The sequence below is a fragment of the Acipenser ruthenus genome, chromosome 5 (assembly GCF_902713425.1).
Source record: "Acipenser ruthenus chromosome 5, fAciRut3.2 maternal haplotype, whole genome shotgun sequence".
NCBI classification, from domain to species: domain Eukaryota; kingdom Metazoa; phylum Chordata; class Actinopteri; order Acipenseriformes; family Acipenseridae; genus Acipenser; species Acipenser ruthenus.
Window position 1 is genome coordinate 12,321,651 of NC_081193.1, and position 27,878 is coordinate 12,349,528.

At 37.0% G+C, this 27,878-nt stretch overlaps 1 protein-coding gene across 3 annotated transcripts; it reads right to left on the minus strand.

Moving 5' to 3' along the window:
- Window positions 1-461: 461 nt before the first annotated feature.
- On the minus strand, window positions 462-27,624 carry LOC117402223 (patched domain-containing protein 1-like). 3 transcript variants are annotated; one of them, XR_009328655.1, is made up of 4 exons: window positions 26,642-27,624; window positions 21,543-22,023; window positions 5,567-8,367; window positions 462-5,526 (listed from the first exon to the last, which is right to left on the minus strand). XR_009328655.1 is itself a non-coding variant. In XM_059023652.1 (3 exons), the coding sequence occupies exons 1-3, from the start codon at window positions 27,242-27,244 to the stop codon at window positions 6,734-6,736; spliced, it is 2,718 nt and encodes a 905-aa protein (XP_058879635.1). In that variant the 5' UTR covers window positions 27,245-27,624; the 3' UTR covers window positions 462-6,733. The 3 variants fall into 3 exon arrangements, 2 of the variants coding, with proteins under 2 accessions (XP_058879635.1, XP_058879636.1); XM_059023652.1 differs by having other exon boundaries at window positions 462-8,367; XM_059023653.1 differs by lacking the exons at window positions 462-5,526; window positions 5,567-8,367 and having other exon boundaries at window positions 20,048-22,023.
- Window positions 27,625-27,878: the final 254 nt, after the last annotated feature.

Below are 27,878 nucleotides of genomic sequence, written 5' to 3' on the forward strand. Positions count from 1 at the left end.
AGACTACTGTAGTTACAAGATATCAGTTTTGCAGCAGCTTTTTTCATAGCTGTAGAATTACTTTTGTATTTAAAAACATTATTTGACATTTGTGGGAGACACTTTTTGCAGTCATCTGAAAGTAACTGTTTACCATGAGGCAAAACAAAATTGCATTGTATATAAATGATATACCGTAGCATCGCTGGGGCATTCCATTCTAAGTATTCCTTAACAGCATATGTCTGTAGTAGCTCAATGAATTAAACATCAGTTCCATTATTGGAGGTGCGGGTGAGGGTAATACTGTGAATTGCAAATCAGTGCCAAACATGTCTAAAGAGGTCTCAGTAGAGTGTGGAAATAAAGTGGGGATTACATGTATACAATTTTGAAGTAAAAGGAATATATATATATATATATATATATATATATATATATATATATATATATATATATATATATATATATTTATACAGGTGTTATAATTGTCGATTAAATAGCTCTGCTACAATGGAATAGCAATAATACTCAATATCAATAATGTCTAAAAACAGATAGCTTGGGAAATATGACTTTCTTACACATTTAAACATACAGGAATATATTCAGTATACATTTCTAAAGATATAGTTCTCCCAAATCTGATATTTTATTGAATTTAGCCCATAGTTATCTGCATTGTTCCATCTGTATAACTTTGATGTTGTCAGGAATCTTTGTTAAGAGAGTGTGGTATTTGTGCTGTATAACAAGAATGAAAGTGTTAGGAGAATGGCACTATGAGAGCTATGACCATACTGTCTTAAAACGAGGAAGCACTGTATTAGTATTACATTGGGAATTAGACTGTATATTTCAAAAACAAATTATGGCATTTGCTCTAACAATCTTTTAATATAAATAGTTACGTTTGTGTATGCTTTACAAAAAACTGTACATGCATTACTTCAATATTGGCCATTCAATGTCTGAGTTACAGACAGTGATTCACTGCAGTTTTGTCAGCAACTGTGTGCCAGGGAGTACCCTGTCGCTGGTTCTTGAGTGCATGTTTGCCTTTATGGAAGCAGCTTGGATGCGGAACAGGAGACGTGTTGTTAAGCAACTAATTGAGCAGGTAGGCTTGCCCTGTGCTGAGTTGATCGGGAGGTCCTGATTGGCTGGGGGTGTGTGCCTGGTGGGTGTGCCCGGGGAGCCTGCGCACAGCTCAAAGGGTGTCTGTGCCACAGCTCAAGGTTACGCATGGCCATAGCCATGCAGATGGGTGGCTAAGCAAAAGCTTGCTGTGTTGACATCGAAGAGGAGAGTGTCCGCTCCATGGAGAGAACTACTACACAAAACCCTTCCACTGCAAGATGGTGCTCGTGAAGGCATTGCCCAGCTGAGGCCTTTTGAAAAGGATAGAGTCGCCGTGAGGATGCAGGGACTCCAGGAGCCCAGAAATAGGTCAGTCTAGGGGATCCCAAACAGTATAGAGAGAGTTTGCGTAGTGTAGTAGGTTCCTGGAGCGGGACATTCCTTTTAGTGGGACTAGCGCTTGACATTTGTGGGCAGACCTTTATTTGTTTAATTTTCTTTATTAAATTTGACACTAGGGCTACCATTGCTGGCATCCTAGTGGCAGCACCTGTGTTGTTTAATAAACCTGTGCGGCGTGCCAACACCCACTGCTCTGTAGCGTATTCAGTATTATTCAGTGACGACTCGCGTATGTAACATCAACCTGTTACAATCTGTTTACATCAGTTTGTAGTTTTTCATAATATTGATAATGTTGTTTAATCAGTAGTTGCTGATGCTTTAAACAAATGTTGTCTGATGCAGAAAGCCTAATTCCATATAGCTAGTCAACAAGTACAATTTTGAAACTGCAAACTCTCTCTCCATTGTCATGAGAATGTGACGTAGCACACACATATCATGAACAATCCTCACGCTACAGGAGGTGCGCGGCTAAAACATGGTGCGATTTAAAAGGGTGGGTAAAGCCCCTTCTCACGTTAAAACGTTCTATTTTCAACTAAAGGCCATACCAAGCAATTCTTTATTAACAACTGAGATCTGATAGAAGCTCTTTGACCAAATAGGAAAAAAATAAGCATATTTAGAGACCTCTTCATTCAATATTTTTTTGTGACACCATTTATTCAACGTTTCAAATTACTGGCATTTGACTCATAAAATGAAAGTGCTTTATTGTTTAGTTGTTTCATAAACAAAAAAATAAATACTGAAGTAACTATATTTCCATCTACTGAGAAGTCGTATGGACTACCAGAATACTAGATCCCCAATAACAACAACAACAAATATATAATCACATTCTAATGGTGAGAGCCTCGCACTGTCCCTGCGGAATTCAGATTTAGGTATTTATTATTATTATTATTATTATTATTATTATTATTATTATTATTATTATTATGTAGTGGGAGATGTGGGCGAGTAGGGTAGCCTATAGTACATTTACTACCAGTATTTTGAAAATGTACTGTACTAAACATTTTGACTGGATAATTTTGCATTTTGTATTATATTGTTTTGGTGGTCAAATGAGACAGGCTGTACTTGCGATTCGTCAACACAAGCTAAAAACCCAGTTTAATAAAGCTGCACGATATCAGTAGTCGTGCAAGGCTAAATTATAACTCAGACAGAAACATTTAAATATACCCCCTGTATTTTAATATTAATTAGGTAATTTGCATTTGGGAGGAGAATTTCTCCTATCAAAATAATGTGAATAAAAGCTGAGACTTATTTTTATTTTTCCATGGAAACCCAGCCAATTAGGACTAGGTAGAATTTTCATGGTACCAGATTCTCCAGGTAAGCACAGGGAAAGTATGTGTAGATCTATACTTATATAATGAATAGCACTAGTCTTGGACTACTCAGTGTTAACTTAGGTAAGGCAGTCCAAGATTAGTTCTAATCAGGGTCTGTGAAACCAGCCATTTATGTGGCAATATCTTCTGGTAAAGATGAAGTAGTATAAAATTATATTATACATCATATATCTGTATATCCATCTCTTATTTTACGCTATGTCATGTTTTTCTATATTTATTAAAAAAAGCTGACATGAATCATTCATAGTACAATATTAGACATTAACATTAAACACTGAACTGGTCATATTTTCTTGTTGTCTGGTTTACTAATCTGTCTCTACAGTACCCCTATGTATTTATTACCTTGTTGTGTGTCCACCTAGAAACATGCAATTTTACATTGGACCATTCATTCGTCACTCATTTTCTAAAAGCTGCTAAACATATTGCAGTATTGCTATCTGAGCATCTGATCAAATGCGTCCTGCCAGTGACTGTTGTGAAGAATAATATCACAATAGTATTGGATGCAGTGGTCTACATTTCACTCCTGGAACATACACTGATTCACAATGAATTGCTTCGATGGTCACAATATAGTCTGGACAGCTTTTGAAATAACCAAACCACTATACAGTTTGGTAAACCTTAAAACCCAAGCCTAATCATTTATGCAACAATGTCCTTGATTTAATAAGTGGAAACGACAAAAGTGACCTTGGCTTGATAGAAGCTCTCAAACTAAAGTTTTACTGTAGTCCTATTTTTTTTTTGTCAAGCTGAATACTGTTGTTTCAATATTACTTGTTAAGTACAGTAATCTGTTTATCCGCCATGATCAAGCTCTTCAGCAATGTTAGTTTATTATCGAACAGAGAAGATTAGTGTCAACGTATCAACTTCAACCTCCTTCTCGATCTCCTGCCTGTTACTCAACAGTGAATGCACTATCATAAGCATTAATACCCTGTATCTTTCAAAAACAAGGGATTTAGCGGAGCTCCCCAATAAAAGCTGAATCTCAAAACAATAATGGTGTGAATATAGTAATTGTTACAGCTGTGTATAATGGTATTTAAAACAGCATTCATTGATCTGCCTTTTTACATATCCGCCTTTACTTTAATTATATACCATTGAATTAGGCATACATAACAAGTAATACATGTACTTTTTCCACCTGTATAAACATGGATTGATGCATTATTTGTCAAGTTATGTCTTGTTTGCAGATTGATTTTTTGGTTGAACCCGTATTTAAAATGAATACTGAATTGCATGGCAATTGTTTGAAGAACTTGTCAAGGTTTTGATAAAGCAATCAATCATTGACTTTTCTAAAGCATTTTGGTGAAGACTATATATTAAAATCTGCTTAATATCTTACTAATTCAGAACCATTGTCTCACATATGGTGAAATGGGTACAGAATGAGATGTTATATTGCACACAGCCTTTGACAGCATGCCAGAACTAAATGTGGCTGGGAACCACTCATCCTGTATATAACTGGCAATGTCACGCACCAGCCTCTACTAAAATGCACGTCTGCCAGCCTAGTCATGAGGTGTTGCATATTGTACACTTTATTCTATAGCAAAACACCTGAACACATGCTGCTGTCAGTACAGGCAAGTGAAGACTGTAAATGACTTGTTTGCAGAAGTGGTGAGCAGAAATTCAAAACATGCTTCAACTATGTAGCTTCATTTTTAATCATAAATGTAAAGATAAAAATGTTACGGAGACCAATGAAAAAGAAACAAGTCAAGAAAGCCAATACAGAGCCTTTGGGTTTTAGAAACCAGGCAAATTACTGTATTTAGGTTTTTATTAAATTTGTATATTGTCATATATTATAATACGGCAACTATTTCATCTATCAACGTATATAACCATATCAAATTGATGGCATTTGGGGCTCCCGAGTGGCGCATCCAGTAAAGGCGCTCCACGTGGAGTGCAGGATGCGCTCTATAGTCTGGACGTCGCGAATTCCAGTGCAGGCTATTCCACAGCCGACCGTGGACGGGAGCTCCCAGGGGGCGTCGCTCAATTGGCCGAGCGTCGCCCGGGGGAAGGGAGGGAGGGTTAGGTCGGCCAGGGTGTTCTCGGCTCACCGCGGTCCAGCGACCCCTGTAGTCTGGCCGGGCGCCTTTATAAAAAAAAAAAAAAGACTTGATGGCATTTAAATGTATGTATATTTTGTTCGGTATAATGCAAATTAAACATTTATTTATTTATTTATTTAATGCGAAAAGGGCTAATGGCATCATATCCCTTCCAAAGCATTTAATATTTTGATGAATATAATTAAAAATAAAATAAATTTAAACAATCAATATAAATGTTTAACTAAAAGCTGTTGTTTTGAGGGATCCATTGAGCCCATGCTTAGTGGAACGCTTCCAATTACAAGGCTGTATGTACAGACTGGCATGTTAACAGTCCATAGGTCATTTCGCCTGATATGTCAATGATAACATTTGAACGATGCTTGATTCCACTTCATTACAAAGTCCTTTCGTGGTTACGTTTCGATGCTCAAAACCAGAATCTGTATCACAAGATAATGTTCTGAAACACTGCATTGTATAGTAATGAATTCATTTGACATTTTTGGAACATGTAGATATATTTGTATTACATGTTGTACCCACTGTTAAAACATTAGAAGACAGTTCTTACTTCACAGCAATCTAAGTTGTAACTTTGAAAACAACATGGGACAGTATTGAAACATTGAAAACAACATTGAAAACAACATGGGACAGTATTTCTCCCAGTCAGTTCAATGCATAGCAGGGTTATTTTGATGCTACTTTTACAGTATGTTCTTTCTGAACCCATTTAAAAACCCTAAATGGCAACCCTTACATGTGTCCTATAATTTTAGTTTGTGACTGTTTCTTATTTATTTATTTATTTATTTTAAACATCTGTAGTTGACAACAGTTTTTGTAGATGTATTATTTTGCATTACCATATTATTTTATTTTAACATATAAAGCTTTGCATGAATGTTTTGTTTAATAGCAAAGTACAATTGCTAATTTCACCTCACCAGAGACTTCCATATTGTGCCATGTGCTACATTACACCATTAAGTTTGACTTTTGAGAACAAGGCTAGAGCCCTCAGAGTTAATCATAATACCAATGCTCATTAGATGGAGCAATATAAGAAACACAGTATAAGAAACTGGATAAGAACTAATGTCCCAGGGGTGAAATGTGGCTTCCTTCAACAGATTACAAACAAATACACTGTGCCAAATAGTCATTTTGTCCACTACAACTATAACCATATAGAGTACTGATCTAATATGATTATGGAATTAGTCTTTCAAAGCATTAGCCAAACATCTCATTTCAGAGTATCACTGCATCTTTAATATAACATGTCATTCTTCACTAATGCTTATTAAATAATAATCACATACAATTTAATTAAACTACAAGTGGTTATGGAAATGATATGCATAATTAATAAATAATTATTATAAGAAAAGCATATCTATACCCAGGCGTATTCCCCTCCCCTTTGATGTATGTTAGAATAACTGTCTTTCAGATTTCCATTTCAAGGATGTGGAATCCCAGTTTAATTAATGGTCAGTTAAAGTATAAAAACAGTACATACAGATGACCAGTATTGATAGGTAGCTATCACTTTTTTATGTTTGCTGATTGGTATAGAAAAATAATTTCTTTACAAGTACATTAGTGAAGAGTGGCATTTTTTCTTATCGTCTGTGCTGCTTGACTATACTCCAGTACTGCGTAGGTTATTATGACCTACCTCTGCCTGGCTAAGCGGCCAGCCCAATCACTGTAAACCTGTGTTAAGTGCCATATTTCCCAACACCAAAATATTTTCCATCAAGTAGATTCCCTTTCTTTTTAATGGAGGGCTTTTCAAACACTAGTCACGTGATCAGGATGATCTCTGACCTCTATGCATTCAATTTCCTCCCTCTCTTTTCTCTTTGCACGTTTTTTTTTCTTCTGCCTCTTTTTTGATGGTGGAAAAAATGTTAAAAAAACAGGTAATATCACAAAGCAGTGCAGCACTGTACACCCGGCGGTAAGTAAAGAGCATTTGAACAGCGTAAAGGTCAAGTTTGAAGGCACAAACAAAAGGGGCATCAGCCCAATGAGAAAACAGGATGCAGTTTGCAAAATGGCTGCCCCATGCTCCTCCAAGGAGATCTTTATGCACTGAGTCCTAGTGTGCTCGGTTGCCAATACAAAAGTATAAAGATGAGGTGCACAGTGATCCATCGCGAAATTCAAAGTGTAAATAAGGCACAGAATAGATATGCTATCCATGTCTACGTTCCATAACGTCATCAAGCCAAGAACGCCTAACTCTACTGAGGTGACTGTGATTATCAACCAAAAGTTACCAAGTGGATTAATAACTAGGAAGACGGTCAGGACTAAGGCAATCAGGACACTAAATCCAGACGTCAGAATGGGTGATATGATGGAGGAGCTGTAGCGATCCATGAACACAAAGGTAGGATTAAACACAATAAATTTGATGCTGTTGATAAGAGACAATGGCCTTAGCCGATCCAGCAATTCAACGACCTCTTCCCTTGTGTTCTCGCTGGTTCTGGCAACCATATACATCCTGGATGCAATGATATCGACTTCATCCCCTGTTTTGGAAAAAATGATGTCATCCTTAAAGTGCTGAAATTCTTTTTTTATCAAGAATGAATTTTGCAGAACAGTTATAAAATCGCTTTTGGTTGGAGTAGTAATATTGATGACTTTTAAATGCTGAAAGTAATGATCAATCCATGATATTCTATTAAACCCATGACCTAATGTATTTAAATGTTCTTGTACAGTTGTGTTCCAGTACTCTATTGGCTCATAAATATAGAACCCAATTACAGGACTGTAGTTACTGAAGTATTTTTGCTGGGTAAGTGCATAGGAGACACTTGGTGAGTCACTAGCTAAGAGGTTGAGTATGTTTGATCCATCACTAATTTGTAAACACCCCATGAAAGAAAATGATGCATAAATTAGATATAATATTACAACAAATGGCTTCACATACGTATTGGTAATCCATTCCGTGTAGTGTTCCCGTAGGAAGTGCTGAATGAAGTGATTTTGATAGGGGACACTGTCGTGATGTGTAGAAAGATCATGCCCATCACTCATCATTGTCTTGAACCATGTAGGCTGCCTTTCTAAATACTCTGAAGATGGTATTTTGCAGCAGAACACACTGTGGTATCTGTTTTGTTCCAGCTGGCCAGCAAAGACCAAGCATGAGCCATAAAATGAAAAGACATAGAAGTAGTTCACAAGGATCGTAACACACATGTTCTGGCAGAATATTTTCACTGATTCAATATTGGTGAAGGGACTGGCCCCCATGCCAAATGTAAGGAGGTACATGGAGCTAGTCATGGTGTAGCAAACCATCACATCTGCAAAGGTATCTGCTACTCTTTCTTTGAAAGGCTGGTTTTCTCGAGTTCTTCTCCATCCTGCAAGCAGCTCAAAAACTCCTTTTGTTCCATGACCTAAAAAGATAAACCCAAAAAAACATATTATTGGTTTACTATCTTTAGCTGGCTAGAGTAACATTGTTCAGTTCTGTATATTCTCAACCATTCCTCTCAGCCATTCATTGGTGTCACCCTTTGCAATAAAAGGCATGCTTGCTTTATTTATAGAAAGTTTATACAGAAATGGAGCATTCACAGTAAGACACTTTTCTTCCTTTAAGCATTTATCCTATTGTAAGAATGGAATAAATACACAATACAAAGCATTACATTTAATACACTTTTAAATAAGTTGAGGATAACATTTAAATATTTAAAGGGAAAACTAAGGCCTAATTATTATTACTTTTTTTGCTGAAGGGTAATGTTTTGTCTAATTCATGCTGTATGAAGAGTACACATCACTCTATTGTGAACAGCATTTAATAATCAAATAAAATGTAATTATTTTTTGTACAAAATGCTTCTATTTGTCATTATTACAAGACCTTATTTAATGAATCAAAACAGAATTAAGAAAATGATTGTGTAGGGCTGGTAACCTCTTCAACCTTGTTGTGTTCTGTGTTGTAATTATTGGTCCAAAAATAAAAAGAAGGTTAACATCAAGCTCTGAAAATAATCCAGAACTGCTTTATTAAGAAATATAAATCACTCTTCAAACTGATCCGCTGGTGTCAGCCAGCATTTCAAACTTCACAGGTGTTATGTTGTACGTTGTACAAGTTCAGTTCTCTTTTGCATAAAATTACTTGTAGTGTGTCAGTGATTTATATTTGTTTATAAAGCATTCCATATTCTGCAGCATATTTGGTCCAGGTACATGCAGCTGTCCTCCTAGTAAATTGACACTGGTGATTATCCTTCAAACATTTTAGCAGATCTGTCTTTTTTAGATTTGGTAGGACGATGTACAAACTGCAAAAACAGAACCACCTATCGTTCTGACGATATATCGCAACTGCAATAGAATTTTAGATTCATTCTGCTTCTAAATTGATTTGCAAGTCTGTTCATTTTCATGGTTTCTTAAAAGATGCAGTGAACAAAGAAGTACGACCTTATTCTGATAGCACCGATAGCTTAAACAGACAGATAAATTCAACTCCTATATACTTTGACAGCGGCATGAAAATACTATACAGCAGATGGCCCGAAACAGAACCTTGTGCTATGTTGTGAATGGAAACATAGACTGCACTAAAAGTGAAGTTACACCAACCAGCAGGTTTGCATTGGAACACGCTTGGGACCTCCTACTATGGGATTTGCACATTTACTAAAACAAAAAATGAACCAACCGCAGAACACAACTGATTTTTCATGTACAAATCGAAACACGAATTCAGGCTATTACAGCTCAAATATTTAAATTAATTCAAGTCTGTTGCTTTATTGGTAGTGCTAATGCAATTTCTGTCATGTTAGAAAAATGGGCATTCGTGTTGGTGATCTAACTCTTTCACTCCTGAGCTTTCCCCTCCAAACTCATCTGACGTGTTTGGGTTTCAGATGTATTATAAATAATAGCCAGAAAAGAGCAAAAATGTTTTACATTGTTTGCCACCAGCACTTTGGGCATTGTCTATCACCAAAAACAAAGGATCCCTCTTTCTTCAAAATCACAGATGATGCTGCAATCTTCTTAAAGGAATGTTAGTGACTGATATTACCATGTTTCTACTTCCCATTTCATAGTAGGGTGTTCAACACACTCCCCATTTCAAAACATTTAAATAACTAGTGAATAATACAATAATGTTAATATAACTGCAGGGGTAAATTAACCCTAAAGCTAAGACAGATCTTAATTCTGAAAAAATAGAAGGGATGAATGTATTTTCTAATTTCATTATTTGAAACACCTCTCCTGATATTTACATAATTTGAAGCATATAGAAGTATTTTTGTTGTTGTTGTGGGAAAGCTATAGGCTAGATTGCTTAGTAATAGGTACAAAAACGATGAATAACAAATGATGGCAGATCTTTTTATTTAGATTTTCTCTAGATTTTTTGTAAGGGGTGGGGTGTGTGTGTGTGTGGGGGGGGGGGGGGGGGGGGGGGGTTGCTCAGAATTGAAGATGTGATACATGATTTTCATAAAAAATAAAAAAAAGTGTGTTTGCCGACCCTGGAATGCATGTGTGTATATATCATTAGTCTGCCACTTTAGCTCATATTTCATAGTATGTTTTTTAAGACTTGGTGGTTTCCTGCGTCAGTAAAATAAGGCACAATTGTGATGATTGTGTGAATAGGGTATTAGTGGCTGCCTAATGATATATACACACATGCATTCCAGGGTCGGCAAACAATCTGAGCAATCTGTTCCTTTGTTATGGTTACGGACGGACCTGTAAAAGGAGTACAGAGATAAGATAACCGTGAGTGCTGTATTTTGTTTGTGTTTATAACTGTTTATTTGTAATTATTAGACGGCTAAACACCTGGGAGCTGTCGCTGTGAAGCCAGCATAAAAACCTGGATTACAAATACTGCACCAAGTCACTAATCACTGTGTATTCACCACCAGCACAGGAGCACCGTGAAAGGACGCAGAGCTGTGCCTGGACATTGCCTTTGTTTATTATTGTTTTAGGACTGAAACCCAGTATTATTTTGCTGTGCAAACTACACATTGCTGAAACTACAGCTTGAATCTCCCTACACTACTTGCAACCTCTGGTGACAGCGGAGACCTTGCGGGAAAGTTCGGGATTGACGGTTTCATGACAACTACAGCGCAGCGCTGTGTGTGTGCGCGGCGCGACAAGTGCAGAGCTTGCCTGCGCTTGTTTGCAACTTGGAAGCATTCTACAGCCGCCCAGATTGGGGAACAACTGAGGAGAGAACTAAAATGTTATGATTATCAGGCGAGTATTATAACAAATCTGGAATCTGCAATGTGTGCTATGGAGTGCAACTCATGCAAGATGTATAGTTGTTGATACATCACAATTTTTGGAAGTCTTTTATTGTCAGAAATGTTCTCTTATAAATACATTAACGCAGAAAGTCGCTGAACTTGAAAATCAAATAGTAACACTGACAGATATATATACAAGTGAGCAGTTTATAGAAAACAGTGTTCAAGAGATAAACAACACCTGGTTAACTTCAGATATTGTAGGTGAGACCTCTAACTTATTGGTCTCAATTGCTCATGAGGAACCAAACTAATTTTCAAACACTGCATGTCCTATTATGGAAGGGTTACATAGAGAGAATGTTAACTTGAATAGACCATGGGTGATAGGTAGGAAAAGCCATAGAACACCTCAAATTAAACAACCGGAAGGGATTGTATTATCCAACAAATATCAGGTTTTAAGCAGCGAAAAACTTGACAATACAGAAAGCAATGTGGTTGTTTTATTGGTAGGTAACTCTATAATTCGCTATGTTGATCGTGATTTCACTTATTTAATCTTAGATCACTGTCCAATAAAGCACCTTTAATTCATGATTTTATTGTAGATCAAAAGCTTAATATGTTGGCTCTCACTGAAACCTGGCCTGGGGTAGATGATAATGTCTCATTGATTGAGGCTTCCCCTCCAAACTACTCCTTTATCCAGAAGCCTCGTACCTGTACGAGAGGAGGTGGACTTGCTACAATTTGTAACTCGGATCTTAATATTAAACAAGGAACTATGGACAATTATTCATCGTTTGAACTATTATCATTAATGATACATTATGAAGTATCTGTGTACATTGGTATTGTATATCGTGCACCAAAGCCACATGTTTCATTTTTATCTGAATTTGGTGAATTTCTATCTTTCCTATCTTCCAACTACAATAGAATTCTTCTGTTGGGTGATTTTAATATTCATGTAGATATCAAATCAGACAAGTACTCAACACATTTTTTTATTTACTTGGTTCTTTAGACTATGTCCAGCATATTACAGGTCCTACTTATAATCATGGACACACGTTAGATTTAGTAATTTCTCATGGCCTAAACGCTACGGGCATTATAATTACTGATCTAACCATTTCAGATAACTTTGATGTTATTTCTGAGGTTAATGTGCCAGTACTTATAAATAAAGTGATACACACTTTTACAACTCGGGAACTTAACCCTTCAAGTACTTTAAAGTTGTCAGAGGCACTTGGCTCTTTATTACCTTTGGACTCTGTAACTATGGATGAGCTTGTTGATAATTATAATATATAATGGGCAGCAGTGTGGAGTAGTGGTTAGGGCTCTGGACTCTGGACCGGAGCAAGGTACTTTACCTAGATTGCTCCAGTAAAAACCCAACTGTATAAATGGGTAATTGTATGTAAAATAATGTGATATGTGAAATAATGTATAATGTGATATCCTGTAACAATTGTAAGTCGCCCTGGATAAGGGTGTCTGCTAAGAAATAAATAATAATAATAATAATAATAATAATAATAATAATAATAATAATAATAATAATAATCTTTCTATCAAGTACCCTTGATGCTATTGTTCCAGCTAAGGTTCGAAATGTTTTGCTAAAACAATACTCACCATGGTTTAATAACGCCACTCAAAACCTTAAACGGGACGGTCGAAAATTAGAACATAAATGAAGAGGTACTAAACTACATTATCTTATATGGAAGGACCATCAAGTATAGAGAGGCTTTGGTAGCAGCCAGATCAACATACTGCTTAAACTTAATTGAAACTAACAAAGATAATCCTAGATATATTTTTTCTATTTTTAAATAAACTAGTTAATCCTCCGTGTAATCCTTCTGCTGCCACAGTCTCCTGCAATGACTTCATTGACTATTTCCATAGTAAAATTATAAACATCAGAAATAAAATGAAATCATCTTCGGTGATGAAAGACTTAACCCCAGTAGAACCTACCCGACCTATTCTGGTTACTTTTGATTCCTTCTCTCCGGTGACTTTAATAGGTTTCAATGATATACTCATGCATATTAAACCTACTACCTGTATTCAAGGAGAAATATTGCAAAATTTAGACCTATAATCTATACATCTGATGCTGAAAGACTAGTACATGCCTTTGTATCCTCCAGAATTGATTATTGTAATGCGTTATTTTCTGGCATCCCAAAATAATTATTGTCTCATTTGCAACAGGTTCAGAATGCTGTTGCTAGAATCGTGACTAAAACGAAGCCAACCTATTTAGGAGAACTGCTTACCCCATATATCCCCAATCGTAACCTTAGATCCCTGAATATGGAATTGCTGGTAATCCCTAAAAAAAGTATGTTAAATGGGGAGGAAGGGCTTTTTGTTATAGAGCCCCCACACTTTGGAATGAGCTGCCAACACATGTGAGGGAAGCTGAGACTATCTGCTTTTCAAACCAGACTAAAAATATATTTGTTTGCACTGGCATTTTTATTATATGTATATGTATATGTACTGTATATGTATGTATATATACCATTTAGTTTTTATTATTGTATCTGTTTGTATTTTATCTGCATTATATATATTTTTTAATTTAGTCACTGGTGTTTACATTATATATATTCTTAAACTTTTTTCATGACATGTTTGTTTGTTTTGTTATTATAAATTGGACTATTTTGTCCTGTAAAGTGCTTTGAGTTATTGTGGAGTACTGCATCACCTCTACAGCTGCGCACTACAAACCACTTTGCCACAGGACCTGACATTGCTGTATATGTTAAAGTACAAAATACTGTGTGTGTGTGTGTTCTCGGAGAAAGTTGAATAAGTAAATGCCATTTCAGTTCATAAAGGCTACTGGAAGGCCTTATATATATATATATATATATATATATATATATATATATATATATATATATATATATATATATTTATAACATATATACCCATATATATACCTATATATATATATATATATATATATATATATATATATATATATATATATATATATATATATATATATATATATATTATATATATATACAGCTCTGGAAAAAATTAAGAGACCACTGCAAAATTATCAGTTTCTCTGGTTTTACTAGCTATTGGTTTTTCCAGCAGGACAATGCTCCATGCCACACAGCCAGGTCAATCAAGGTGTGGATGGAGGACCACCAGATCAAGACCCTGTCGTGGCCAGCCCAATCTCCAGACCTGAACCCCATTGAAAACCTCTGGAATGTGATCAAGAGGAAGATGGATGGTCACAAGCCATCAAACAAAGCCGAGCTGCTTGAATTTTTGCGCCAGGAGTGGCATAAAGTCATCCAACATCAATGTGAAAGAGAGCATGCCAAGACGCATGAAAGCTGTGCTTGAAAATCAGGGTTATTCCACCAAATATTGATTTCTGAACTCTTCCTAAGTTAAAACATTAGTATTGTGTTGTTTAAAAATGAATATGAACTTATTTTCTTTGCATTATTCGAGGTCTGACAACACTGCATCTTTTTTGTTATTTTGACCAGTTGTCATTTTCTGCAAATAAATGCTCTAAATGACAATATTTTTATTTGGAATTTGGGAGAAATGTTGTCAGTAGTTTATAGAATAAAACAAAAATGTTCATTTTACCCAAACACATACCTATAAATAGTAAAACCAGAGAAACTGATAATTTTGCAGTGGTCTCTTAATTTTTTCCAGAGCTGTATATATATATATATATATATATATATATATATATATATATATATATATATATATAGGTATATATATTTATAGCATGGGATAATAACATGAGTGGGATAACATGAGTGGGATAACTTGAGTTGGATAACATGAGTGGGATCTTGAGTGGGTAACATGAGTGAGATAACTTGAGTGGATAACATGAATGGATAACATGAGTGGGATAACATGAGCGATTACTCCTTGTCATACGGCTGGCTGAGTGGTGCCGTCAGATCCAGGAAATGAATACACAGAGACAGGACAGATGAGGTGAAATGATGAAAGCGCTGTTGCGCGGTTTATTATAAATAAAAGGTTTATTCTTTTTATTCTCATTTATTTTACCTCCTTCTCCACACCCGTTCTCCACTCACCGAACACACAACCCTGAGTGAGTAAAACGTGAATCTATATATACTGTTGTGCTGGGATTCAATTACTAATTAGTTATTCACTTGAATCCCAGCACGTGAATTAATTATTTGCAACCTCGTTCTCACATATTATATACTTTAAATGCACGTGAAGTGATGTGCAATCCTGTGCCTAAATACAATTATACATTTTAAATAACTTGTGCTGCACACACCCATTTATATCCCGTGCAGCCATCTCTATACACCAACATTAACACACCACACGCAACATACAATACAGAAATGCACACAGGGGCGGGGCACATTGCCACACTCCTGTACTGTACCTTGGCTATTTAATCCCTGTAGGCAGTGTCGGGTTTACAGTTTGAAAAAATAGCACTGACTGCAACAGCAAACATGGCTGGAAAGAGAAAAGCGATGTGCATCAGCATGAAAATTCAGTGTAAATAAAATGTCTCTGTTAGATGCTGAGCGCTTGTCAGTCAGCAAATGATGCAACATTGCTTCAAAAAACTGGGGACATGTGGGAATGGAACTGATTATGGACTGGGGAAGGGGATGGGAGTACTGTGAGTGCGACACTGAGGGGGGTGGGAGCAGGTCTGACAAGAGCAGTCAGAGATAGGAGGTGTTGGACCAATGAGTGAGGAAGGGGGAGGGACTTGGGTGTGTGTGTGGAGATGACAGTTTGAAAGACAGAAGCAGGATCTGGCGGCGGGAGAATTGAGAGAGAGTTAAGAGAGGTTGAGTTTGCAAGTGAGAGGAGAGGAATGAGAGCCGCTGTTCATTAAAAGCTAAAAAATAATAAATACAGTGGTTTCCCACTATTGTCTGTCTCATTATATCCTGAAAACCCCACAGCTCTGTGCTACACTATGTAAATAAATCCTGTTTGTCTGCGGGGTGTATCAACTTCAACCTCCGTCTCGATCTCCTGTCTGTCACTCACCAGCAGTGGCGCTGGAACAATTTTTATAGTGGGGGTGCTAAAAGCCATTGAACAAAACTATAACCCCTGTACATGATGGAAGCAGGTGCACAGCACTTCAATCCAGGGGGTGCTGCCACAGCCCCAGCACCCCTAGTAACAGCGTGTAATGAGTGTCTTAATAAATATTTTCAACCGCATACATACTTGTTTGTTTTGATTACTGTACTGGTGATTGGAAGACATTTTGAATGTCAGGTTATTGTGTGGGAGTTTATACCGTCCATCGCTTACTGCGGGTGAATCATGTTAACACAAACACGCCCGTTCTAAGTGGTGGCAACTGTACTACTATTTGAGAAACTGGCACGCATCCAATTCATGCTGTGTTTAACATGCACAGAAATTCAGAAAGATCGGACATTAAAATATAACTGCTTTAACAAGCAACACACAATAGCTGCCAATATAACCTGCTGTTTATTTTACATGTTAAAAGGGATGTCTGCAATTCATCTTTTGATATGATCCTACCTAGATCATCTAAAAAGATCCTATAATACCAAGATAGTTTTAATATCATTCATGATTGCTGTTACTATCCACCAACACTGCATTAAACAGTATATCACCCAAATGACTGGATAAAAATTAAAGCAAGTTTATACTGTGACATTTCAACTCTGCTCCATCTACACTATGCAACACTGTAAAAGAAAGCCAAACTTCATAATGGCACTAACTATTGAATTGTTAACCTATTCTCAAAAAATGTCTGATCTAAATTGATATCAGACCTATTGAAAGCTAAAGCGCTCACAGCCACACATATGAATACTCCAAATCTAATTGTGGGAGGCCTCAGAATGACGCATGGAGGTTATTTACACAGACAAAAACGGTGCACAAAACAAAAAGACATACTGTCACTTTAAAACACGCTATTTACAAATTGTGTAGAGGACCTGTCAATTTTATAAGTCCACAATCCCGTGTCTGACCAGTCCTTGGCAACCGAAAGGCAGGAAACAGCTCTGCTTAGTCTGACGAAAAACAGACAGAAAGGTTAAGGCTTTTATCCAGCACTGGTACGCTCTCTCTCCTCTGTCCCAGGAACACTGCCCAGACAGGTGGAGAGACTGCCCCTTTTGTACACCTTGGCTCTGCCCCATACCCGATTTTCTGGGCTTGGAACTCATTCCCCTCAACCAGCCTCCTAGCAGCCTGCTGGTAGGAGGTGATCTTTTCAGTGCAGGGAATCCATCTGCCCTTTCACACCAATCTAATAAAACAAGACATAAACGTCAATAACTATCTGCAGTATCAGCACTGACCATTAGGTGGTTCCACTAATCAACAAGATGTTTAAATAAAGGACACTGATGACTTCATAGTTTTGTTTTCCCTAAGGAAAACTGACTGAAGACAAAAGACTTAAGCAAAATGAAAAAGTAGGTCAAATAAGGTGGGTGTATTTTGAAAGAGCATTGAATCATTTGTTGTTTTGAGATGATATTTCCAGAGGCACACTTTCACTGGCACTGCACTCAGCCAAAAAAATAAACACATAAAAAATGCACCTTGAAAGAGGCAATTTATTTAATGATATGTATGTATCCAGATGTACTGAACTGCAGCTGAGGTAATATTGTACTTATAATTTAAATCTACCACAAAAGAGTGTTTTGCTGACCACTTATATTATAAAGATTACATAATGGTCTTGCTACATGCAGTAGAAGACACTCTAAAGTAAGTAGATATTGTTATATTAGTTTTTAACACAACAATATTATTACCAATTTTTAAACATATGGGTTTACCATTTGACACTGATAATGTATGATTATCAACATCTCCTAACATCTAAATGTGCCATGCTGCGTATCATTTGTTCAGGCTAATATCTGTGCGATGTATGTTATTGTTAAAGTCAGCTATTTATTTATTTTTTTAACTTAGTTGTGAGGCTTTTTGCTGTGAATTAATTTACTGCTTTGATACATAGGATGACATCACCTATCTGATAGACTGATGAATAAAAACAACATTGAAAAAACCCAGCTCAATATGATAGTAACCTTATGGTTGCAAACACTTACAGCAGGAGCTTTACCTGTACAGAAGGTTAAGACTTTGAATCCCATCCCATCACATTTTTTATTTGAAAACAAAATTTACTGTCTTACAGTAAACAAGACATAACTGGGACTTGGCAATCCTTTTTGAAAATAGTTGTGTGTGCACATACAGTAATGCACACAGAGGCCAACATATTCCTAATTATTTGATTTTTAAATGTAAAATATTCCAGCCATAGTCCATTTACTTCTTCTCGCGCTGATATTCCCTCATAAACAGAGGTTTGCCATCCTAGAACCCTGTATGAAACCACCCCATACACTACATTTAAAGAGCAATGCCTGTCTCTGCATCGTTGTTAAATCCCACCTTGTCATTGTCTTTACCAGCTGAAGTTTTCCCTTGTTTACTGTCACTCCACATTTACTTAACATAAATGTATTTTACTGAGGCTGCAACAGACTACATTTATTTTCATTTAATGTCATAAACATATTTCCATCCTAAACTAAACTGTCACTGCAATTGCAAGCAACGGAAATAAATTCCACCAAATCTCACATTTCCTTACAACTCCCTGACACAACAGATACAGACAAGTCACAGCTGACGATACATATTTTACAGAAAAATATAGTTTATCGCTTGTTTACTTACATTTGCAAAGTATGTTTCTGAAGACATTCTTTCCAGTTTCAATTTATTTTATTTTCAAACTGCTACATAAGATCAATTCGTTCTTACTGTCCAGAGTTTCTTCTATAACCTTAAAAATAAAAATGCTGAAATAAGTTGTCTTTGGTGGAATACACAGTGGGGGCTCCTTAGAGGAGGCAAGGGAGGTAGTGCCTCCTCAACAAAGTGAAATAAAAACAAATATAGTTCAAATATATATACATTATAATATACTAATGTTCAATAAAACAAACAAAAATATTGTAGAAAATGCAAGAAAAAATGACATTTTAACCCTAGATTCAACATGCCTATATTAACAGCAGTACTGGCTCCTCAGAGGAGGCTAGTCTCTGTTATAAACTCATATCTGCTATTAACTACAGTACTAGCAGTAGCAGAGCTCGGGTTTTAATTGGAGGAGCCCAGATAATTTTTTTTCATCACAGGAGACAAACCTCCGTTATAAACTCCTATCTCTATAACCAGAGTACTAACAATCACAGGTGACTAGTCTGAGCTCTGGTTTAATTGGAAGAGCAACTCATACCCTCCCAGCCTCTGCTGAAGCACTGCTGTCTGCTCGATTATGAGTGAAGTGTTGAATAATAGAAATTGCATAATTTGGTTTTGCATTCAGTTTTCTGAAGGAAATTTTTAAAAGTGACCAGAAAAAAAAAGAAACAGTAGGACAAATTTAAAAACTTGACAGAAATTTAAATACGAAGCCAGCTGTTGTTGACATGCGTGGATGATGGGAGTTGTAGTTTTTGTCTGCATTTCTGCTGATTGGAAACACCTTTCACCGTGTCCCTGATAAACTGTTTTTCCCAGAAGACATTGCGCATCGTGACCATATGTTGAATTGCACTTGGGTGGTGCTTGTATTCAGCTTACTAACGTGTAAATATCTCTGGCACTGATATGTGACTATTCCATAAATGGACATCAATTCCTATTGTACCAGGCCAGGGAGGTCCAAACAAAGGGATGCATGGAGTTGATATGGACCCCAGCGGTATAAATGAGGCAGCGCATGTGAATAGCAATACTTGAGCTTTGTTACTACACTATTACTTTATTACTCCTTTGTACGGCAACTTTGGGAAACACAATATCCCATATTTGTTCCAGGCTGACTGCCTCACCTTGTGGAGAAAACACAGATGCCTGTCGGACAGCTTCACTGTTTTAATAACCTTTACTTAGGACATGTATATCAGCCTCAAGGGATTTGCAAAGCCAAGGACATTACTGGCAACAAACTTGACTTTTTAAATAAAAGAAAACAATAAACAATTAATATTACGCCAGACCAGCTCAAGTATGTAATTTTTTTACTTGATTTGTTGGATTAAACATACAGGTGCTATATTATGTCACGATTGTGACCACGGGTCTTATGCAACCTATTACAAAAACTCTAATCATTCATAGCTTTAATATACCTACCAGTTGAATTTATAATGTAAGAACATGAATAATTATCTTTCAACAAAGTTCACCCACATAATAGACTTGTAGTCAATCAAACTGCTGTTATTTCCTTTGGGATGTTCAGTCTATGTGACACACGGCTTGCTTTCTGTGGTCAACTAAGCTAAGGAGTATCTATCTACCACTGCCACATGACCTGACAGATTTAATTGAGTAATTGTGCTAGTAATGGAAAAAGCCTCCAACACTTAATGGTTTATATGGAGATAAAGAAAATCCCTAGGTACCATAGATTAAAATCGTCCTTTGATAGAAGACGTTCTCCAACATCACAACACCTCATTTCAGGGAGGAACTTTAAAAATGCATTCTAGAAAAAGGTTTATCTCAGGCCTTTACATTATGTTTAAATTAGGACAAACTACTTTTATGAATGACTAGCTTTATAGGTAACCACAGAGGATAAGGTATTGCTATCATTGCAACCCTACCAAAATGTATATTGCAAGACATTGTGTCTCCTGCAGAAAAGTCAGATGAGCATTGAACAGTACCACCTTAACCCTGCAACATTGAGACATGGGTCTCCTAAGTCACCCTTTTCATCTGTTTCTTTATGGAGCATTTCGGACTTAATGTAGGGTCATACTAATGATGATGTGCTTTGTAAATTAAAATAGAGTAATCTTATTATACACCTTGAAACCACCTCTGAAAAGACCTAGATTAGAAGTCGTCTGCAGTCTTTTTAATTGCATGCCTCAAGGTTTCGGGCTGTGGCCATTGCCGTTATTGTAGAACAACTCAGATTTAGTGCAAATGATGTGCTCAATCAAACTGTAAAACACATTAAAAAAACATCTTTTAAAACACCCATAATGTGAATTTTTTGCACTGTACACTGAAATGCATATTGAGTGAAACGCATTAGGAACACCATATTGAATATATGTATTAGCCCTTGGGCACTTTTTGGAAGAAAATGCAGAACAATAAAGCCGGCTTTGGATGAATTGCTATAATCTCATATACCGTTAACAGTTGTAATGCAGATAAATAATTACCCATAGCAAAGAAGGGGACTCCCAGCAGTGTAGAATTATACTTTCCATCTGTAATGAAAAATATCCCTGCTGCAGTAACATTGGCGATACAGATAGTAAAAACTCCCAGCAGCCCAAGGAAAGGCTTTCCTCGAAGGCAGTCCCTCATAGAACTGGAGACTGTGGCTGCCAGCAGAATCAGCACCAGACTCACCAACACCTCACTCCTTGCCAACATGCCCGTTTTATTAAAATCTCTCCAGAGACTGAATGAGGTCAGTGATTGGATATAAATGTCTTCGTTCACTGCAGAGAGTTTGAGCAAGAGCTTGCAGAATTCATTTTCCCATTTCTCAGCAATGATGTCCTGGTTTGCGTTGCCATAGTTGTGGAGGTAGTAAGTGATCTGGACTGCTCTGGCAGTCTTGAATTGCTGATCTTTGCTATTTGCAGCGAATGTGACCCCTCCCAGCTGGTGGCCAATGAAAGAGATCCTGCCATCCTGCAAAACAAACATGTTTAAAGTGTTTAGAAGACTGCCATTCGTAAAAAACAATGGTCTTAAAATAACTATTATACACAGTTATACTCTAAAGCCCTCGTCACACCAGATATGTGGCAAAAGAGTGAAAAGCAATAGAATGTCAATATCAATGGGACCAGTCACACCAGCTGCAGCATGAAGCAAGTAACCAGTGAATGAATTCCAAAACTGATCTTTTTTTCCCCGGTCGCTTTGGAACTGACCAGCAATGTACCAGGAGTGTGTGTCTTTCATGTGACGGATGTACAAGGATTTAATTATTTTCCTGTGTGGTGTTTTTCTCAAGCGAAGGAAATCTGCTCGTCCAGACCAGTTCTGTATAGTGGTGACATTTCATATTAGCCTAAATTAACAATTCCTTCATAACCACAACCAGCATGAAACTAAAACCATAACCATTTAAAATACAAACTGTACAAGTAGTGGTATTTTTTATAATCAATTCTGGCGTGTTAAATATTTCAGAATGTTCTGAACCGATGGATAAATAGCAGCTAGTATTTATTTAGGTGGCACAGGGATCTCATGCTCATATACCACAATATGATAAGACCATCTTAAAACCATGAAATATGTATATTTGAGCTGACTGGCAGCATTACTTCACCTATATAATGTAGCATGCACCCCACTTAAAAATAACATCTGATTAAGGAGGCTGCGTGGTCCAGTGGTTAAAGAAAAGGGCTTGTAACCAGGAGGTCCCCGGTTCAAATCCCGCCACTGACTCATTGTGTGACCCTGAGTAAGTCACTTCACCTCCTTGTGCTCCGTCTTTCAGGTGAGACGTAATTGTAAGTGATTCTGCAGCTGATGCATAGTTCACACACCTTAGTCTCTGTAAGTCGCCTTGGATAAAGGCATCTGCTAAAAATAAACAAAAAATAATAATTTTAGCTGCACAACATTTGAGTAATTCGTATGCTTTGCAGAGCCTTTAGTATTCCCAATTGCAGGCAAATCTATGGGTCATTAAAACGAATCACATTGGTTACTAATTGCCATCAAAAGTGTACAAAAATAAACTGCATTGGATTATCCAAAATCAAGAGTTAAGTTTGTAAATTAGCTTAAGTTCGTAATAATTTACGATTTGGTAAAAAAGAACTACACTACACTGCCCGTTACAGCTCTCTGATATATAATGATCCGTTTTCTAGGTTATGATCAAAGAACAGTGCTGTGTGAGACGGTGCAGTAAAAGATTGCTGCATCAGGGAGACCGTACATCCAGCTTTTCACCAAGCTGAGCCAGACATGTGTTGCTGACAAAGGGAACCCTGCAAGTAAAGTGCAAAAAAACCTGATACTTTAGACACATACATAGACAAAACAAACTATCTTGACCCTCTTGTGCATCACTGAATTACAGTTCAGTATCCTTAAACACTGGAAACACACATACAATGGAAAAAATACTCAGGAGGTCGTTTTGCCAAATGTAGTCTTTAGTTTTTAGAACTGGTTAATCTACTCCTGATATTGTATTCAATATAATAGAAGTATCACAAAGAACTGTGGGTGTTTTAATTGATATTTTGTACCCACAAACCAAATGCATCTAATTAAATTTGCTGTATTTTTAACCAGGCACAAGTCATCGACCGAAGCTTTGTTAAAAATTAAGTTTCGCTGAAATATGTAAATAACAAAAAGTGCTGCTTCAATCTATGTCTATGCTTCATTTTTAAAATCACCATAATCAGCTTTCATGTAGTACCAAATCCTGAACGTTTTCACTGCGATCTTAAACTGATTTAGCGCTAATCGACTGTATATTGCATTTGTCCTTCAAATTGATGTGAGTCATGTGAAGATGTAATTTGCATGATTCATTGCAATGAGGAAATCTGCAAAAAAAAAAGATCTCATATAAGGTGGGTTCGTCAAAGAAATACACATTTCCCATTAACCATAGTTGTTTTATAGCCAACACTCGGAGACAAACATGGCTGATAGTGCATTCAATGTAATGTATTAGCTGTCAGTCTTCAGAAAGCTGTGTGCTCAGACCCCTCAATGGTTTTGTTTTTAGTTTTCCAGTTACACAACTCGATGCATGGTAGACTCTTTTGGCACTTGGTAGTTACACAGAACTGAAGCCTTAAGGTCTCCACACACCAGATGCGATTTCTCCTGCGATAAAATTGTATTTTCGCTGCGACTACCTCTCACACCAGTGGTTTAGGCAACTCTCCCCTGATTGTATCATCAGCTGTCCTGTTACACAGCTAATAAAAATGTAGAATACTTCATAGCTTTTCAGAATACTCATTTCAGTAAAGGTAAAATAATTATACACACCAGCTATATTCAGTTCCCTGGAAATGGACTGCCAGATGTTCTCCCTCATTGCAGCGTCTTTATAATTTTTGTGTCCTTCATTGTACAGCTCCGGGTATTTTATTTATTTATTAATTTAGTAGTCACCAATTATTATTTTTGTTTTGTATTGTATTTTCTCCCAATTTAGAATATCCCATTAATTTTAGGCTCAGCTCACTGCTACCGCCGCCGCGCTGACTTGGGAGCGGAGAAGATGACCACACGCTGTCCTCCAAAGTGTATGCCATCAGCTGACCGCTTCTTTTCACACTGCAGACTCACCGTGCAGCCACCTCAAGGTCAGCAGTGGAATAGCCTGGACTTGAACCGGCGACGTCCAGGCTATAGGGCGCATCCTGCACTCCACGCAGAGCGCCATTTACCGAATGCACCACTTGGGAGCCCCCCAGCTCCGGGTATTTTGATACTGCAAGAACTACCTTTACTTCCACCATTTACTGACGGCATGCCAGGGAAGCTGTTCCTCATTGGTCAGTTCCCCAGATGTCACGTGACAAAATTGCAAAAATAGACACCAATCATATTTTTTTCATATGGCTTCAGTGTCGCCTGTTGCATCCCAGGCAGTGTGAATGGCTCGTAAAAATAAATGTTTTATTTATTTTTTTGTCGCGGTGCGGTGTGTCATACGACACATTTGTCTGTCGCATCGTGTCCAGTGTGTAGAGGCCTTTACAATGCGCAAAAGCGAGACATTCGGTAATTAGCCAAAGGCACTTGGTTACCAGTAAATTTCCAAAGTAACGCGTCATCATGTTTATTTTATAAAGGCATTCGGTAATCAGGCAAAGCCACTTGGTTATTCTTAAGATTTACTGGTAAATGTCGACATTTAACAAGCAAAAAGGTAAAAGTCCGAAATAAACACGAAAATGCTTTATTTCAGACAGTTACCGTTTTGCTTGGTAAATGTCGATATTTACCAGTAAATCTTAAGATTTGGCAATATTCGATCTTTTACTGTAACATATACAATACATTTGTTGATACATCTGTGATAATATGTTTTATCACCAGCAGTGCTGATTTAAAAATGTAAACCTAATGCAATTGGTAAACATTAGAATGTCACAATGAACTTTCCATTTTTTACTTTTTTTTTTTTTTACTTTATATATATATATATATATATATATATATATATATATATATATATATATATATATATATATATAGAACTGCGTTTCTTTTTTTAATGTCACGTAAAATATACTGTATGGTTAAGTATGTGATGCAAACAAGACTTAAAAATATTGCATCTGTTGTCCATTCTATACCAGGAACTTACTGAATAACAATCTGAAGCCAAATCCCCCCCCCCCCCCCCCCACCCCCCCCCCCCACCACCATCAAGAATTGAAAGAAATATCACTTAAGTTGTTCAAGGGTGCTAAAACAATACTGCATCACATATGGGCAAATACATAATGCTTCACTTACCGGCTATTCTGTTCATATGGAAAACGAAAATGGAAATCGAACACCTCATATGCAACATTATACTTGCTATAGTAGTGAAGCTATAATGATGAAGGTAGGCATCATAAAATTGTCTTGGTCTTAAATTCCATTCGTTGTCACGTTCGGTAACTGTGCATAGCAAACGCCTTTGAAGGCTGCAGAAATCGTCAATTGCCAGCACTTCAAATCTTAGGTCACCTTCCTAGGTGATGGAGGTATGTGCATCTTTCAGAATCGGTATACTGAATAAGGTTGTTTAAACTGTACATTCACGAATACCAAATAAACTCAAGCATAATGGTTGTGGCTGTTTGTTTTTAACCAGCTTCAAGCTCCAGGATAAGAAGGTGCCCAGAATATTTATAAAAACGAACCACGTTTCTGATGCTTATAGCCTATAGACGGAATTACAAAAATAAAGATACAAAGTGGAGTTGGCTGGCTAGCTAACTTGCATTTACAATAACAGTTAATTAATTGTTGATTACTAGAGCCACACAGAGAAAACTATGTTTACTGAAGTACCTTGATGTTTATTTCCTTTTTTAAATGATGCGTTTGTCAGGTAAGTTTAGCAGTACCTCGGAATTCCCAGTGGAAAAGACGTGCTGCAGGCGTTCCTTACCGGACACCTGCATTATTATTATTATTATTATTATTATTATTATTATTATTATTATTATTATTTTTATTATTATTATTATTATTATTATTATTATTATTTGTCATGCAGATTGGGAAGCAAACGCTGTATCGCACCCCGTCTTACCTTTAATCTGGTGTTTGGATAGCTGACTTGCACTCTGGAAGAAGGTGTGCTATTTGAAGCGGCAGCTTGCTGGAGGTCCTCGAAAATCGAAATAATATCATCCAAAAGACATGTCTTGTCCCGATTGCTCATGACACACAGATGAGCGAAAGTGTAATTAAAACCTTTGTAATTAACTTTCAAATCCAGCACCGATTTATGTACCTGTAGGACCTGATTGGGTAGCTCCAAAATGTTTTCCCTGGATTTCGAGAGCAGGATCAGCCTGCCATATCTGCCAGGAGTGTGCAGGTCTGAATACAGCTTGTTTTTGGACTGCTCGATAGGGAAAAGACTGTTCGCCAGACTCCTTTCTATTTTTGCCAGGCTGTGGGTCGGGGAAACCAGAATCTCTAGGTCTGTTTCGGGCTTAAATCTGCTCACGACGGTGGATCCGAAGATTATAGTTAAGACTGCGGGAACAGTGAGGAAAAACACTGGATGCCTGCTAACAAATAAGCCGAGCCAGTAAAAAGCAGCTTTGAGCCCTCTGTGAATCACTTGCCGCAGCATCCTCCTCCAGGTCCAGCTTGCAGATGCCCCGTTTCTTCCTACGAAGCACATGTGACATGTGGCTCCGGTGCCCCGCTCTGTCAATGCCTTTTAGAATATGCGACTCCTTTAAAACACTGCAGCAATTTTCAACGACAGCCAGATATTGATCACTCGTGGCTTTTTTTCTATTCCTCTCAAGCCATTCCTCACCCCCTTTTTCTTTTTTCTTTTTTCTTTTTTTTTTTTTTTTTACAATTTATCTCTGATAGTATTGGTATTGCTTCTGCTGCAATAGCAGGAAGCCTTTAGTCTGATGTGCATGTGTAGTTCTTCCAACTGTACTAACGGCGCCGCTTGATTCATGAACTTAACAGTAACCATGTGCAAGGAAGAAAGAGAAAAATGCTGATGGGTTATTTTTAGACCATACAGCATCGTGCTACCAGTGATTGGACCATATGATTTTTTTTTTTTTTTTTTAATAGTGTAATTGCTCTTATGATAAGGGACGGCAGGAAACCAATCATCATAATAGACCTATAGCATAACAGAATAACAGTGTTTTGTATTCTGCCCTCCAGAGTTTACCCCCCCCCCCCCCAAATAAATAAATAAAATAAAATAAAATAAATAAAAATAAAAATAAAAATAAAAATAAAATAAAATTTAAACTCTTTAATGTGCTTTCTTGAGCTCACAAACA

Bases quoted from the DNA above. Each gene is read 5' to 3' on its own strand.
- LOC117402223 (XM_059023652.1), bottom strand. From the start codon at position 27,244: ATGTGCTTCGTAGGAAGAAACGGGGCATCTGCAAGCTGGACCTGGAGG. The intron at 22,024-26,641 runs GTAAGACGGGGT...TTTGTTTTGCAG, and splicing joins ATCCAAACACCAGATTAAAG to GATGGCAGGATCTCTTTCAT. The intron at 8,368-21,542 runs GTAATTATTTAT...TTATCTTTTTAG, and splicing joins AGTCCCCTTCTTTGCTATGG to GTCATGGAACAAAAGGAGTT.